The sequence below is a fragment of the Sapajus apella genome, unplaced genomic scaffold (assembly GCF_009761245.1).
Source record: "Sapajus apella isolate SASKATOON/1434 unplaced genomic scaffold, GSC_monkey_1.0 scaffold12, whole genome shotgun sequence".
NCBI classification, from domain to species: Eukaryota; Metazoa; Chordata; class Mammalia; order Primates; family Cebidae; genus Sapajus; species Sapajus apella.
This window is the reverse complement of record NW_022436952.1, coordinates 36980944-36992777: the sequence shown is the minus strand read 5'-3', so window position 1 is coordinate 36992777 and position 11834 is coordinate 36980944. Positions and strand designations below refer to the sequence as shown.

At 40.3% G+C, this 11834-nt stretch overlaps 1 protein-coding gene across 2 annotated transcripts in view; it reads right to left on the bottom strand.

The window, feature by feature from the left end:
* Window positions 1-3869: 3869 nt before the first annotated feature.
* Window positions 3870-11834, bottom strand: part of BLMH (bleomycin hydrolase) — a 45551-nt gene continuing 37586 nt past the window's right edge. For both annotated transcript variants that reach the window (XM_032280987.1, XM_032280986.1), the window contains exon 12: window positions 3870-4837. In XM_032280987.1, the coding sequence (XP_032136878.1) occupies window positions 4686-4837 (152 nt within the window). In that variant the 3' untranslated portion in view covers window positions 3870-4685. The remainder of the gene's footprint in view (window positions 4838-11834) is intronic.

Sequence of the window (11834 nt, the reverse complement as noted above, 5' to 3'; positions counted from 1 at the left end):
CAGCTTGGGTAACAATAGCGAGCCTCCGCCTCAAAAAAAAAAAAAAAAAAAGGAAAAAAAAAAAGAAAAAACAAAACAAAAAACCAAACAGCTGCAGCTGGTGTGAATTGAACATTCCCTCCCTATATCCTTTCCTTCTGCAGTAATGTGTAAAGGACTTGGAGTTTGAAAAACAGAAAAACTCTGGCCAGTTCTTTCCTACTTTCCAACCCATTTGTGTCACAGACCTCAAGAAGGAAGCATTGGCTTCATGAGTCTCAACAATCATTCTGAACAAGCTGTCCTAAATATGACCATGCTCATCTGGAATTACTTTTAAAAGTATCTAACTTAACAAATGACTAAGTAGAGCCATGGTTGGCAATGGCGCTCACCCACACTGCAGTAGAGGAATGGGGGTTCAAGTGCAAGTGGCCTGGTGCCACCAACAGCAAATTAGAATTCAGTGGCGCTTTAAGGACAAGCCAAGGCAAGCAGATGGGGCCACACCACATCCTGAAGGCATGTCTCATTATCTTGGCTTTTGGAAGTATACGGTCACCATTACTCAGGCCAGGACTTCCAAGATGCCAGAGTCATCAAGCTCTCCTCTGGTGACACCGTATGATTCAGAGTTAAAGCAAAAGACAACTCTATGCCCTCCCATTTCCTTCCTCATTCATCACCCAAATATTAGCAATTTCTTCCAACTGAGACCTCCGACCACAACTTCAGCCCATTTCCCTGATCTTTAGCAGAGAAGATAAACCCACCATGCTTCATTTCTCCACTCTGGATCCTAATTTTATTTGAAAAATGGCTTTTATTATTTGATAATGAAGATTATCTTTCTTACATATTGCTGGATTTGGTTTAGGACTTTTGCATCTATGTTTATGGGGGAGGTTTACATGTATTTTTTTCACTATCCTTATCAGGATTATGCTAGCCTCATAAAATCGTTCTTTAGGCCATAAAGTCTTTTTTTACATCTCTCCCATTGGCCTAATCAAGATGCTCCTGATAAGACTTCCAGTTTCCTGGCTACAGGATGGCAAGGACATTCAGAATGTAAATGCTCACTTAATCCCCTTTAGGACTCACCTGACACCTAGACCACACACTTGTTCCCTCTCCAGAAAAGAAATCTCTAATGGGCTAAGTGGAAAGGGCAGTCACCAAGCTGGTGGACATAGGTAGGGGACCCAATAGACATTCAACTTTTCGGTAACCCTCCCTTCATGTCCAATTCCAGAAGTCATGCCTTCTATTGCTACCGTATCTACACTTTTCAGGGGATTATGCATTGTAAATTGATTTGCTTATCAACGACTTTCTCCACTACTGGCTCAGTGAGATTCAACTTTTTCAGCTCTGCTAAATCTTCCAACGTCTCCATCTGCTTTCTGGCTTCAGATATTTCATTGACTCCTCTCCTGGTCTTCCCAAGCTTGTAGATTTGTCTTCTAAACAAATCCCTTTACTGTTGCTTTTGAGAAAGTGAAGAGTATCTTCTATTTTTCTAATATTTGCAGCATATCCTTTTAATTCCTTGGGTGCTTTAAAAAAATTAATGTTTGTCAATTTTTTTTGAAGAACTGACTTCTGGCTTTGTTGATGCTATGCTTAACTTCTGTGCATATCTTTCTGCTTTCTTTAGGTTTGTTTTGCTGTTCTAATTTCTTGAAACAGATGTTTAGCTCAATTTTCAGCCTTTATTACATTCTAATTTTTGTAGATTAGAATAATTTATTCTATTATTCAGAACTAGAATTAAAATTCTGTAATCTTATTACATTATTTTAATGTAATTACATTAATACAATTTTAATGTAGTATTAATAATTTAATGCTATAAACATTTTAAATTACTGTTGTGGCTGCATCCCTCCCTCGTTTGACACAATTTTTATTATTGTTCAGGTTAAATTTCCTTCATGATTTCTTCTTGGATCCATATACAGAGGTCTTCTTGTAATCTTTTAATTTTGGTTTCTAACTTAATGGCATTGTGGTTGGAGTGTGGTCTATGTGGTAACCACCCTTCAAAATTTGTTGACTCTACTGTCCAGAATGTGATCAATTTTTGAAAAAGTTCCATATGTGATCAAAAAGAATGTGTAGTTGTTAGATGCAGTTTTTTTTATTTAACAGGTTTATACGTGGTCATTGGTTTCCACACACCTGTGCTTTCAGGATGAAGGTGCAGTGTTATTACAAGTCCATTTTACCAAAATTACTAAATGCTTAAATCTCTTATCTGAATTTTTTGTTGCTTGATCTATTAATAATTGTGAAGTATATTAGTCTCCCACTATGATGTTGGGTTACCTATTTTTCCATACAGCTGTTTTTGTTTTACATGTTTTGAGGCTATGTTATTGGGTACATAACTTAGAATCTTTGTTTTTCTGAGGAATTGAGTAAGCATATCATTATATAGTGATTCTATCTGTAGTAATGCTTTTTGTCTTAAAGCATATTTCCGGGGCTGTGGTGTTCCACGGCTCCAGGGAGGGCATTCGCATTACAGTTTATGCAAATAGCATACCCTGGAATCAGTGTGTTTGGTTATTCGGAGAGGCCTTAATTTTGTGGGTTATAACTTGTTTTATTTTGGTTAGTATCTGCCCGGTGTGTCTTTTCCATCCTTTCTTATCTTCTAGGCTGCCAATGTCTCTCTCTTGTCATTACCTATGACTGGATTTCTTTTAAAAATCCAGTTTGGCATTTTTTCTTTTCTGGAACATTTAATCCATTTACATATAATTATTGACATATTTAGATTTCTCTCTACTATCTTATTTTGGATGCTCTATTTGTCCTGCCTTTTCTTTCTCTCCCCTATCTTGTCTTCTTATGGATTGACTGCATTTTCCCATTCTATTTATTCATTTTTTGAGACAGAGTTTTGCTCTTTTGCTTAGGCTGGAGTGCGATGGCACGATCTCGGCTCACTGCAACCTCCGCCTCCTGGGTTCAAGCGACTCTCTTGCCTCAGCCTCCCAAGTAGCTGGGATTACCAGACGTACGCCACCATGCCCAACTATTTTTGTATTTTTAAGAGAGGCGGAATTCCTCCATGTTGGTCAGGCTGGTCTCGAACTCCCAACCTCAGGTAATCCGCCCACCTCAGCCTCCTGGGATTACAGGTGTGAGCCACCGAGCCTGGCTTCTATTTATTCTTGATTGGATTCTATTTATTCTTGACTGGAAACTGACTCCTCTGCTTATTTTTAGTAGCTACTATGGAAGTTTTTGGCATACATGTTTACATACCAAAGTCTAAAGATCCTTCTTCCTGAATGACACAAGGATCTTAAGAGTATGTTAATTGCAATTACCTCCCTCCCTAGTTATCTGCTACCTTCATGGATTTTAGTTTTACCTTTTTTTGAATCCTGTAAGACTCATCTACAGTTGCTTTTTGCGTAGCTAATCCACTAACTATCATGTTCTTTGTTCTACATTCCTCAACACATTTCAAACCTTCCATAATGGATCAGTTCTCTTCTGTTGGCGCAAACTCCGTGTGTTGTGAAATTGTCTTCTATTTCACCCTGTTCTTGAAAGGGTGGGCCAATCTCAGTGAGATACTTGTTGACCCATTCTAAGAGTGGGCCCAACAGCCTCACTCCCCACCCTTGGAGGGACCCCGATCTAGGTGGAAGAACATTTACATGGCAGGGGAACAGTTCTTCAATAGGTGCTTGGAGGCCCTTTGCAGAAGCCGGTGAGAATCAGCAGAGTCTGGGAAAGAGCATATATCCTGCTGAGAAGCTGAGGAGGGTAGCCCTCTTCCGGTTTTTTTACCTTCAACATGAGCCACCTGGCTGCTTTCTTTTGTAGTTAAACTAACACTTCTTAGACAGATAACATAAATCAGCTTATTCTCATTTAGCAAAGTTTTTATTCAAAAGCTTCTCAGCACCATCTAGTTATCAGAAAGAATGGATATCACCTTTTCCTGCCCACCCAACCCCCAGTTCCAAAAGGGAGAAGTTAAACCGTTTGGCTAGAGCTCCCCCTAATGATTGTAACTGAGACCATGATAAGATTTTGGTTGTTCTCATCCAACTGTCTCTAAGCCTCTACTCAAACCTGACTCAAGCAGAGCTGTGCTCACCACAGTTCAGAATGGGAAGGAATCATGTCAGACCTGATCAACCTCCGATTCTTGGGCTATTAGAGGCACAAGAAATTACCTTGAAAAAATGGAATTCAGTGACTGCCATCAAGGAAAGACAGTGATACCGTCTGGCAGCATGCAGTTCCGAGAGCTCAATTCTCAGGCCACCCTCCCCTCCACTCTACTCTAGGAACAAGGAGCATTAGGTCTGTTTGCTCTCCATACACCTCAATCGCTCGTCCTCTCTTGTCTTATTAAAATACAGACACAGAACTAAACTTTTTGACAGAGTTAAAGACAAACAATTACATCTGGTTAAAATGCTATAAGAGATCCTGAGCTGTTAGAGATGAGGAGAGTAGACAGTATGACCTGATCTTTCCCTTTTTATTTTCTTTGAGAATATTCTATTTCAGCATAAAGCACACTTCCTGAAGAGGTTCCTGGAGGAGGCTGGAAATCTGACTGTGTCCTGTGGCAACACATAGTCCCTTGCATAACTTTGGCTTCAGTCCCTGGATCTGTCCTTTGCAGCTACGTCAGGTTCCACGGGAGGAGGAAAGAGCTGGAGGCAGTATCACTCGGCCAGAGCTCCCATGGGGTCCCATGCTGGCAGGACAATGGGTTCCTGCTCCAACACAGCTAGCACCTCTTCAGGGACATGCTTCCTGTCCACCACCACCTCGTAGACATACTCAGAGAACCACTCATCTGTCATGCAGAGGTAACCTGGAGAAAAAACCAGAAGGCTTATGAGTCCAGAGGGCAAGAGACAAAGACCAGAAACCCTTTTGGTAGGATAAACCTTTTACAAAACTAATATTCATACATATTTTTCAGCTTTCCTATCTGTAATTTCACTTAATCTAAATCTTTTTTTTTTTTTTTTCCTCCATTTAAACAACTCCTTTTATTTCTTTTTTTTTTTTTCCCATTTATTTATTTTATTGCATTTTAGGTTTTGGGGTACATGTGAAGAACATGCAAAATTGTTGCATAGGAACACACGTGGCAGTGTGATTTGCTCCTCCCCATCACCTACATCTGGCATTTCTCCCCTTGCTATCTCTCCCCAGCTTCCCACCCCCCCCCGTCCCTCCCCTATTTCCCCCCAAATGACCCCAGTGTGTAGTGCTCCCCTCCCTGTATCTTATTAGCAATTCTGTCAGACAGATAGGACAGGCATGGCTCTATTTTTACCAATTAGAAAACTGGGTCTTGAAGTAACTAGGTGATGTGCCGAGGTCACACGGTGAAGTTTGGAGCTCGGCCTTGGACCTAAGGCTAACATCAGATCCCGTGCTGCTGCTTTCTCCCTCAGCTGCCTTGCTGATGGTGAGTGATGACCTGTATACTAGTAGGGAGGTAGAAAAACTTTTCATACAGCCACACCTAGGGCATAAATCTCTTGGGTCAGAAGGGCAAGCACACCAGTTCTCTTCTTACCCTACCAGTGTCAATGGCTGTTCTCCCCGATTCCTTTCTATCACACACTCCTACAACAACCAGGTAAGCTGCGGGCAGTCTGATGGGCCATGTCATCATTCCCTGGTAGGGAATTTGCATATGATACTCTGGAAGTCAAATGATCAAACAGTCCTTGCTTTCCTAGGAGGAAATCTCTGATGAGGATCTGGCAGAACTATAAGACTGAGACATCTGCTTACCCTGTTGTCCTTAGGAAGGCCTCTCCAGTGGGTTAGGACTATATAGAGATACCCTGGCACTAATGCCCCATTTAAGGTCGAGAACTCAGCTGAGAGAAAAAGTGTGGTGTCATCAGGTACCCATTCTAATAATCTGCCATCTTCCATGCGGAGGGTTAACCTGCATCTCAGGCTCCAGTAGGCCAACACAAATTCCCCTTCAGAAACTGGATCCTCATCTCTCACCTTACACAAAAATCAACTCAAGATGGTCAAAGACTGAAATCTAAAACCTGAAACCAGACAAATTCTAGAAGATAACATCGGAAAAACTCTTCTAGACATTGGCTTAGGCAAATATAATTCATGACTAAGACCCCAAAAGCATATGCAACAAAAACAAAAATAAATAAATGGGACCTAATTAAACTAAAAAGCTTCTGCACAGCAAGAGAAATAATCAGCAGTGTAAATAGACAACCCACAGAGTGGCAGAAAATCTTTGCAAACTATGCATCTGACAAAGGACTAACACCCAGAGTCTACAAGGAACTCAAACAAACTGGCAAGAAAAAAAAAAATCCCATCAAAATATTTGCAAAGGATGTGAATAGACAATTCTGAAAAAGAAGACACACACAAACATATGACAAAATGCTCAACATCACTAACTATCAGAGAAATACAAATTAAAACCACAATGTGATACCACTTTACTCCTGCAAGGATGACCATAATTAAAAATCAAAAGAATAACAGATGTTGGCGTGGATGTGGTGAAAAGGGAACACTTGAACACTGGTGGTGGAAATGTAAACTAGTATAACAACGAAGGAAAACAGTATGGAGATTCCCTAAAGAACTAACAATTAGCCGGGCGCGGTGGCTCAAGCCTGTAATCCCAGCATTTTGGGAGGCCGAGGCGGGTGGATCACGAGGTCAAGAGATCGAGACCATCCTGGTCAACATGGTGAAACCCCGTCTCTACTAAAAATACAAAAAATTAGCTGGGCATGGTGGCGCGTGCCTGTAATCCCAGCTACTCAGGAGACTGAGGCAGGAGAATTGCCTGAACCCAGGAGGCAGAGGTTGCGGTGAGCCGAGATCGCGCCATTGCACTCCAGCCTGGGTAACAAGAGAGAAACTCTGTCTCAAAAAAAAAAAAAAAAAAAAAAAAAAAACTAACAATTTACCATTCAATCAGCAATCCCTCTACTGGGTATCTACCCAAAGGAAAATAGGTCATTAAATAAAAAAGACACACACACATGCATGTTTATAGCAGCACAATTCACAACTGCAAAAGACATGGAACCAACCTAAGTGCCCAGCAACCAACAAGTGGATAAAGAAAATGTGATATTTATACACCACAGAATATTAGCCATAAAAGGGAACAAAATAATGTATTTTGTAGTAACCTGGGTGAAGCTGGAGGTCATTATTCTAAATGAAGCAACTTAGGAATGAAAAAAAATTATCATATGTTCCCACTTACATAAGTCGGAGCTAAGCTATGAGGATGCAAAGGCATAAGAATGATATAATGGACTTTGGGCACTAAGGGTGGAAGAGTGGGAGGGGCTGAGGGATAAAAGACAACATGCCAGTGTACACTGCTCAGGTGCCAGGTGCACCAACATCCCAGAAATCACCATTAAAGAACTTATCCATGAACCCAAACCCACCTGTACCCCAAAACTACTGAAATTTAAATAAACAAAAACAAATTCCCCAAAGATCTCCAAAATTCCCCAAGATCTCCAAAAAACATTTTTAAATGGGAAAAAAATGCTTTGCCCAAACCACTGCTAATAAGAAGAGCAAAATTAAAGTGAGATACTGAAGTCCGTATATTTCAAACAAGAATGAGTTGTTGGGCCACAGAAGGAACACAGAGGAAACGATGTGTACTGAATCAAGAGAAATGCGGGCACCCACATCGAAAGGCTCCCCAGACTAGCAATGACCATCATCGTCATGACTGTCATCTGACTGTGTCTGATATCTGTTTTATAGTAAACACTGGAGCCATTTTTCTCTGAAAGTGTTTGTATACATCTAGGCCTGTGCTATACCATTTCCCAGTACACGGGACCAAGAGAAAGGAGAAGTAGGCATTTCCACCAAGAGAGTCCCCTAGTGCAGTGGTTCTCAAACCTCTTGGCTTCAAGCCCTGCCCTTTACTTTCTTAAAACTATTAAGTACCTAAAACATTAATATCTATTGTTTTAGGTCCTTAATAATTTAGACCTAACAGCTATCATTATTTACTATGCCAGAAACTAAAACCGAAAGTTAAACATATTATTTAGAAATAAGTATAAAAAATGAATATAAACAATATATTTTAAGGAAAAAAAATTATATTTTGTAAAAAAATATTTTTAGTTAGAAAAGTGGCACTGTTTTACATTTTAATGTTTGGATTTGCAGAAGACAGCTGAATTCCTGTATCTGCATCTGTGTTTAATCGTTGCAGTATGTTGTTCTGGTTGAAGCAGATGAAGGAAATCCAGTCTCGCACAGATATGTTGTTGAAGGGCAGAGCTTGCACACCCCTCAAACCATCCTAGGGACCCACAGATCACACTTTGAGAACTGCTGCTTTTCAGGCAAGACTGGTTTAAATAATTAAAAGGCAACAATGGTGGTAAGTCTAATTTTGTATGCTAAAGGGTGTGACGAAGGGCATTATTTAACCTGAAAACACAATGGATTTGGTGAAGTCATCTATGCCGAATCCTGTTTTTCAACTCTGACAGAAGTCAAAGACAGATCATCCTGATGTGGCACAGTATATGTTTACCCTCAAAAACACTCTGGAGGCCAGGTGCAGTGGCTCACACCTATAATCCCAGCACTTTAGGAAGCTGAGGTGGGCGGATTGCTTGAGCCCAGGAGTTCAAGACCAGCCTGGGCAACATGGTGAAACCCCGTCTCTACAAAAAATACAAAAAAAAAAAAAAAAAAAAAAAAAAAGAATTAGCCAGTGTGGTGGCCTGAGCCTGTGGTCCCAGCTACTCTGGAGGCTGAGGTGGGAGGATCGCTTGAGCTTGGGAGGTGGACGTTGCAGTGATCCAAGATTGCACCACTGTACTCCAGCCTAAACAGAGCAAGACCCTGTCATGGGAATGGAGAGGGTTCAGAGTACTCTGGAAAAGTGTTCAAGTGCTGTGACCAAGGCAGGTAAAAGAATGCATCCTTGTCTCCTGATGAGCTGGCCTCCTATTGACCCTACTTTCAATAGACGAGAGATGGAAAGAGAGTACAGGCCCATTCTGTAGCCTGTGCTACTGCTGGCTTGTCTTGATTATATATCCCAAACTTCCTGGCTTTGTTGGTGTCAGGACCTGGCCCTTAAGATCACCCACACCAGTGCCACCAAGTTCTGGCAACAAAAGTTCTGTCCGCTCAAGGGTCAACCAGTGCATATACTTAAAACTAAAACATTGCATCCTGAGTGCTTCCTGAAAAACTCAGCATCTGCCTTCCCAAAAAGGAGTTTTCAGCAAGCAGGAGAGCAGACTAGGGAACACCACACTGTTTGAGACATTAGTCATCCCTTCCCTCACCACAATGCAGGCTGAATAAATCCTTGCAGTAGCCCTGGGCAGTGAGGCAGGTGAAGGATAGAAGCAGATTTATGTAATAAAATTCTGTGTCCTTTCAACAATACTATCACCACATAATCAAATGAATCTTCAAAGAATGCTCCAAGAAAATGGACAATAAGTACATCTACACTATCTTGTTCCAAAAGCATATCAGATTAAGTCCTCACAAATTAAAATTCCTATCAATCGTAACCCACCCTTTCAATGTCCCTGCCAAGAGGACCCGCCTTGATTAGTCTCTCTCTTCAGGATATGAGTTCTCTGGGGACCCACAAAAACCTCACAGTCTAGGTGGCTGCCAAGTAATTGCGCCCTATGTAGATAATGAACTTGTGGCTGCCTTAACTGTTGACACTGTGTGTCTTGGAGTTTGACTGAGAAGATTAGGATCAGTATGTCTGAAACCTGTGTAGGAAGCAGCAAAGCACCTGCTCAGGCAGGATTCTGGTGGCCCTTTTGACTGAGGGAAAGTGCAGCTCCTAACCCTTAGGCACACTGGCCATTAGAAACAGGCATTCTCCAAGGAAAGAGGAAAAGAAAACAAAATAAAAACCTCCTCCAGGGATCCCAAGGTTACACTGAGGGAAACAAATAGATAAACAGATAAAGTCAGCTTTAGGAACTAAGGTGAAATTAAATTTTGTTTAACTTTAATGTCTTGTTTACATGCAATGAGAAAGAAAGAAGTGAACAGTCCTCAAAACAAAACAACCCAAACCAACCAACCATACAAAAAACACCAGCACTGTTTCTGTATTTTGTAACACAAAGGGTAGGGTCGGTCTATAAAGGGAAAAACAGTGTCTGTGAATAGAGCTGTAGACAGGCTAGGTGAAATTCATTCAGAAACAGAAGAGCTTCAAGTGGGCTAGTTTAAGGGAAAAGAAGATGCTTTACCTAAGAAAACATTTTTTTCTGATATCCCACAAGAGATGTAAGATTTAAGCTTTTCAGACTAAAGAGTACAAAGAATATGAAATATATTCTAACATATTAGAAAGTTTTATATTCTTTGTCTTTGTTCCATGAGGTATTTTACCTCACTAACAAACTACATGTGGCTATTACTTTTTGCCATTTTTAAAAAAGTTCTGACAAAATGAAGGTATGTGTTCTGCTCTGACTAGACGTCTGCTTGGCAGCATGGAACTAAGAAGCTGGACTACCAGGACCTCATTCAGTCACTGCCAATCTTTCACCGGGCAGCCATAACTCAAGGTTGATGAAAGACTCCCAGAAAGGAAAGCAGAAGTCTCGCTGGCACTTGTCTTATATTTCAAGCTTGCTAATCATCAGGGAGAAACCACCTCACAGAACAGGAATCATTTTATAATAAAGGTGCAATGACTGTGTAGCAACATGAGAAAATGTTTAGGTGATAAAAAGATTAAAGTGGCATATCCTGTTAATTACAACTATGTTAGAAATATAGATGGACATGAAAGAAAAAACCATGAAAAGCAATAACAAATGAGAATTTTATACCATGGGATAGGTGAGTTTCTCTCCAAAATTTCTGAAATGTTATACTGCTTTTTAACTCCTTAAAAATTACCCAAAGACTCATTATAAAAAATTTTGGAACCATGAAAGGAGAAGAAAGAGAAGACGAATATAATTTTTTTTTTTTTTTTTGAGACAGAGTCTCGCTCTGTTGCCCATGCAGGAGTGTAATGGTGCCATCTTAGCTCACTGCAACTTCCACCTCCTGGGTTCAAGCGAATCTCCTGCCTCAGCTTCTTGAGTAGTTGGGATTACAGGTGCTGACCACCATGCCCATTGTATTTTTAGTGAAGATGGGGTTTTGCCATGTTGGTCAGGCTGGTCTCCAACTCCTGACTTCAGGTGATCCGCCCGACTCAGTCTCCCAAAGTGCTGGGATTACAGGTGTGAACCACCACGTCTGGCCAAATATAAATTTTTAAATTGCCTACAATCCCACCACCTTGGGACACATGTTCAAGCTCTGTCAAATTTTACATATATCCATGATAAAGTTTCTACATGTACTAGATGCTACAAATTTCCTAAAAATGAGATATCACACATGGTGGTCTTGTATTACAAAGTAATACACATGCTGTTTTCCAATTAATCTCTTTCCTTATTGATAATGAAATATATCTATCTACGTCATAATTTTTAAGTACTGAATCTACACGATTAAATCAAAACATATTTAATCAGTCCCTTACTGTTGGAATCCCAATTGTTTTTTCATGTTTAGAAACAATATTGTTATAAACATTTCTGTACGTAAATCTTTGTGCACACCTTTAATCATCTACATGCATGCACTGTGCAATGACATTTTGGTGAACAATAAACCACATATATGATAATGGTTCCATTAAGATTATAATAAAGTATTTTTGCTGTACCTTTTCTATGTTTAGATACACAAATAACACTGTGTTACAATTGCCTACAGTATTCAGTACAGTAACATGCTGTACAGGTTTG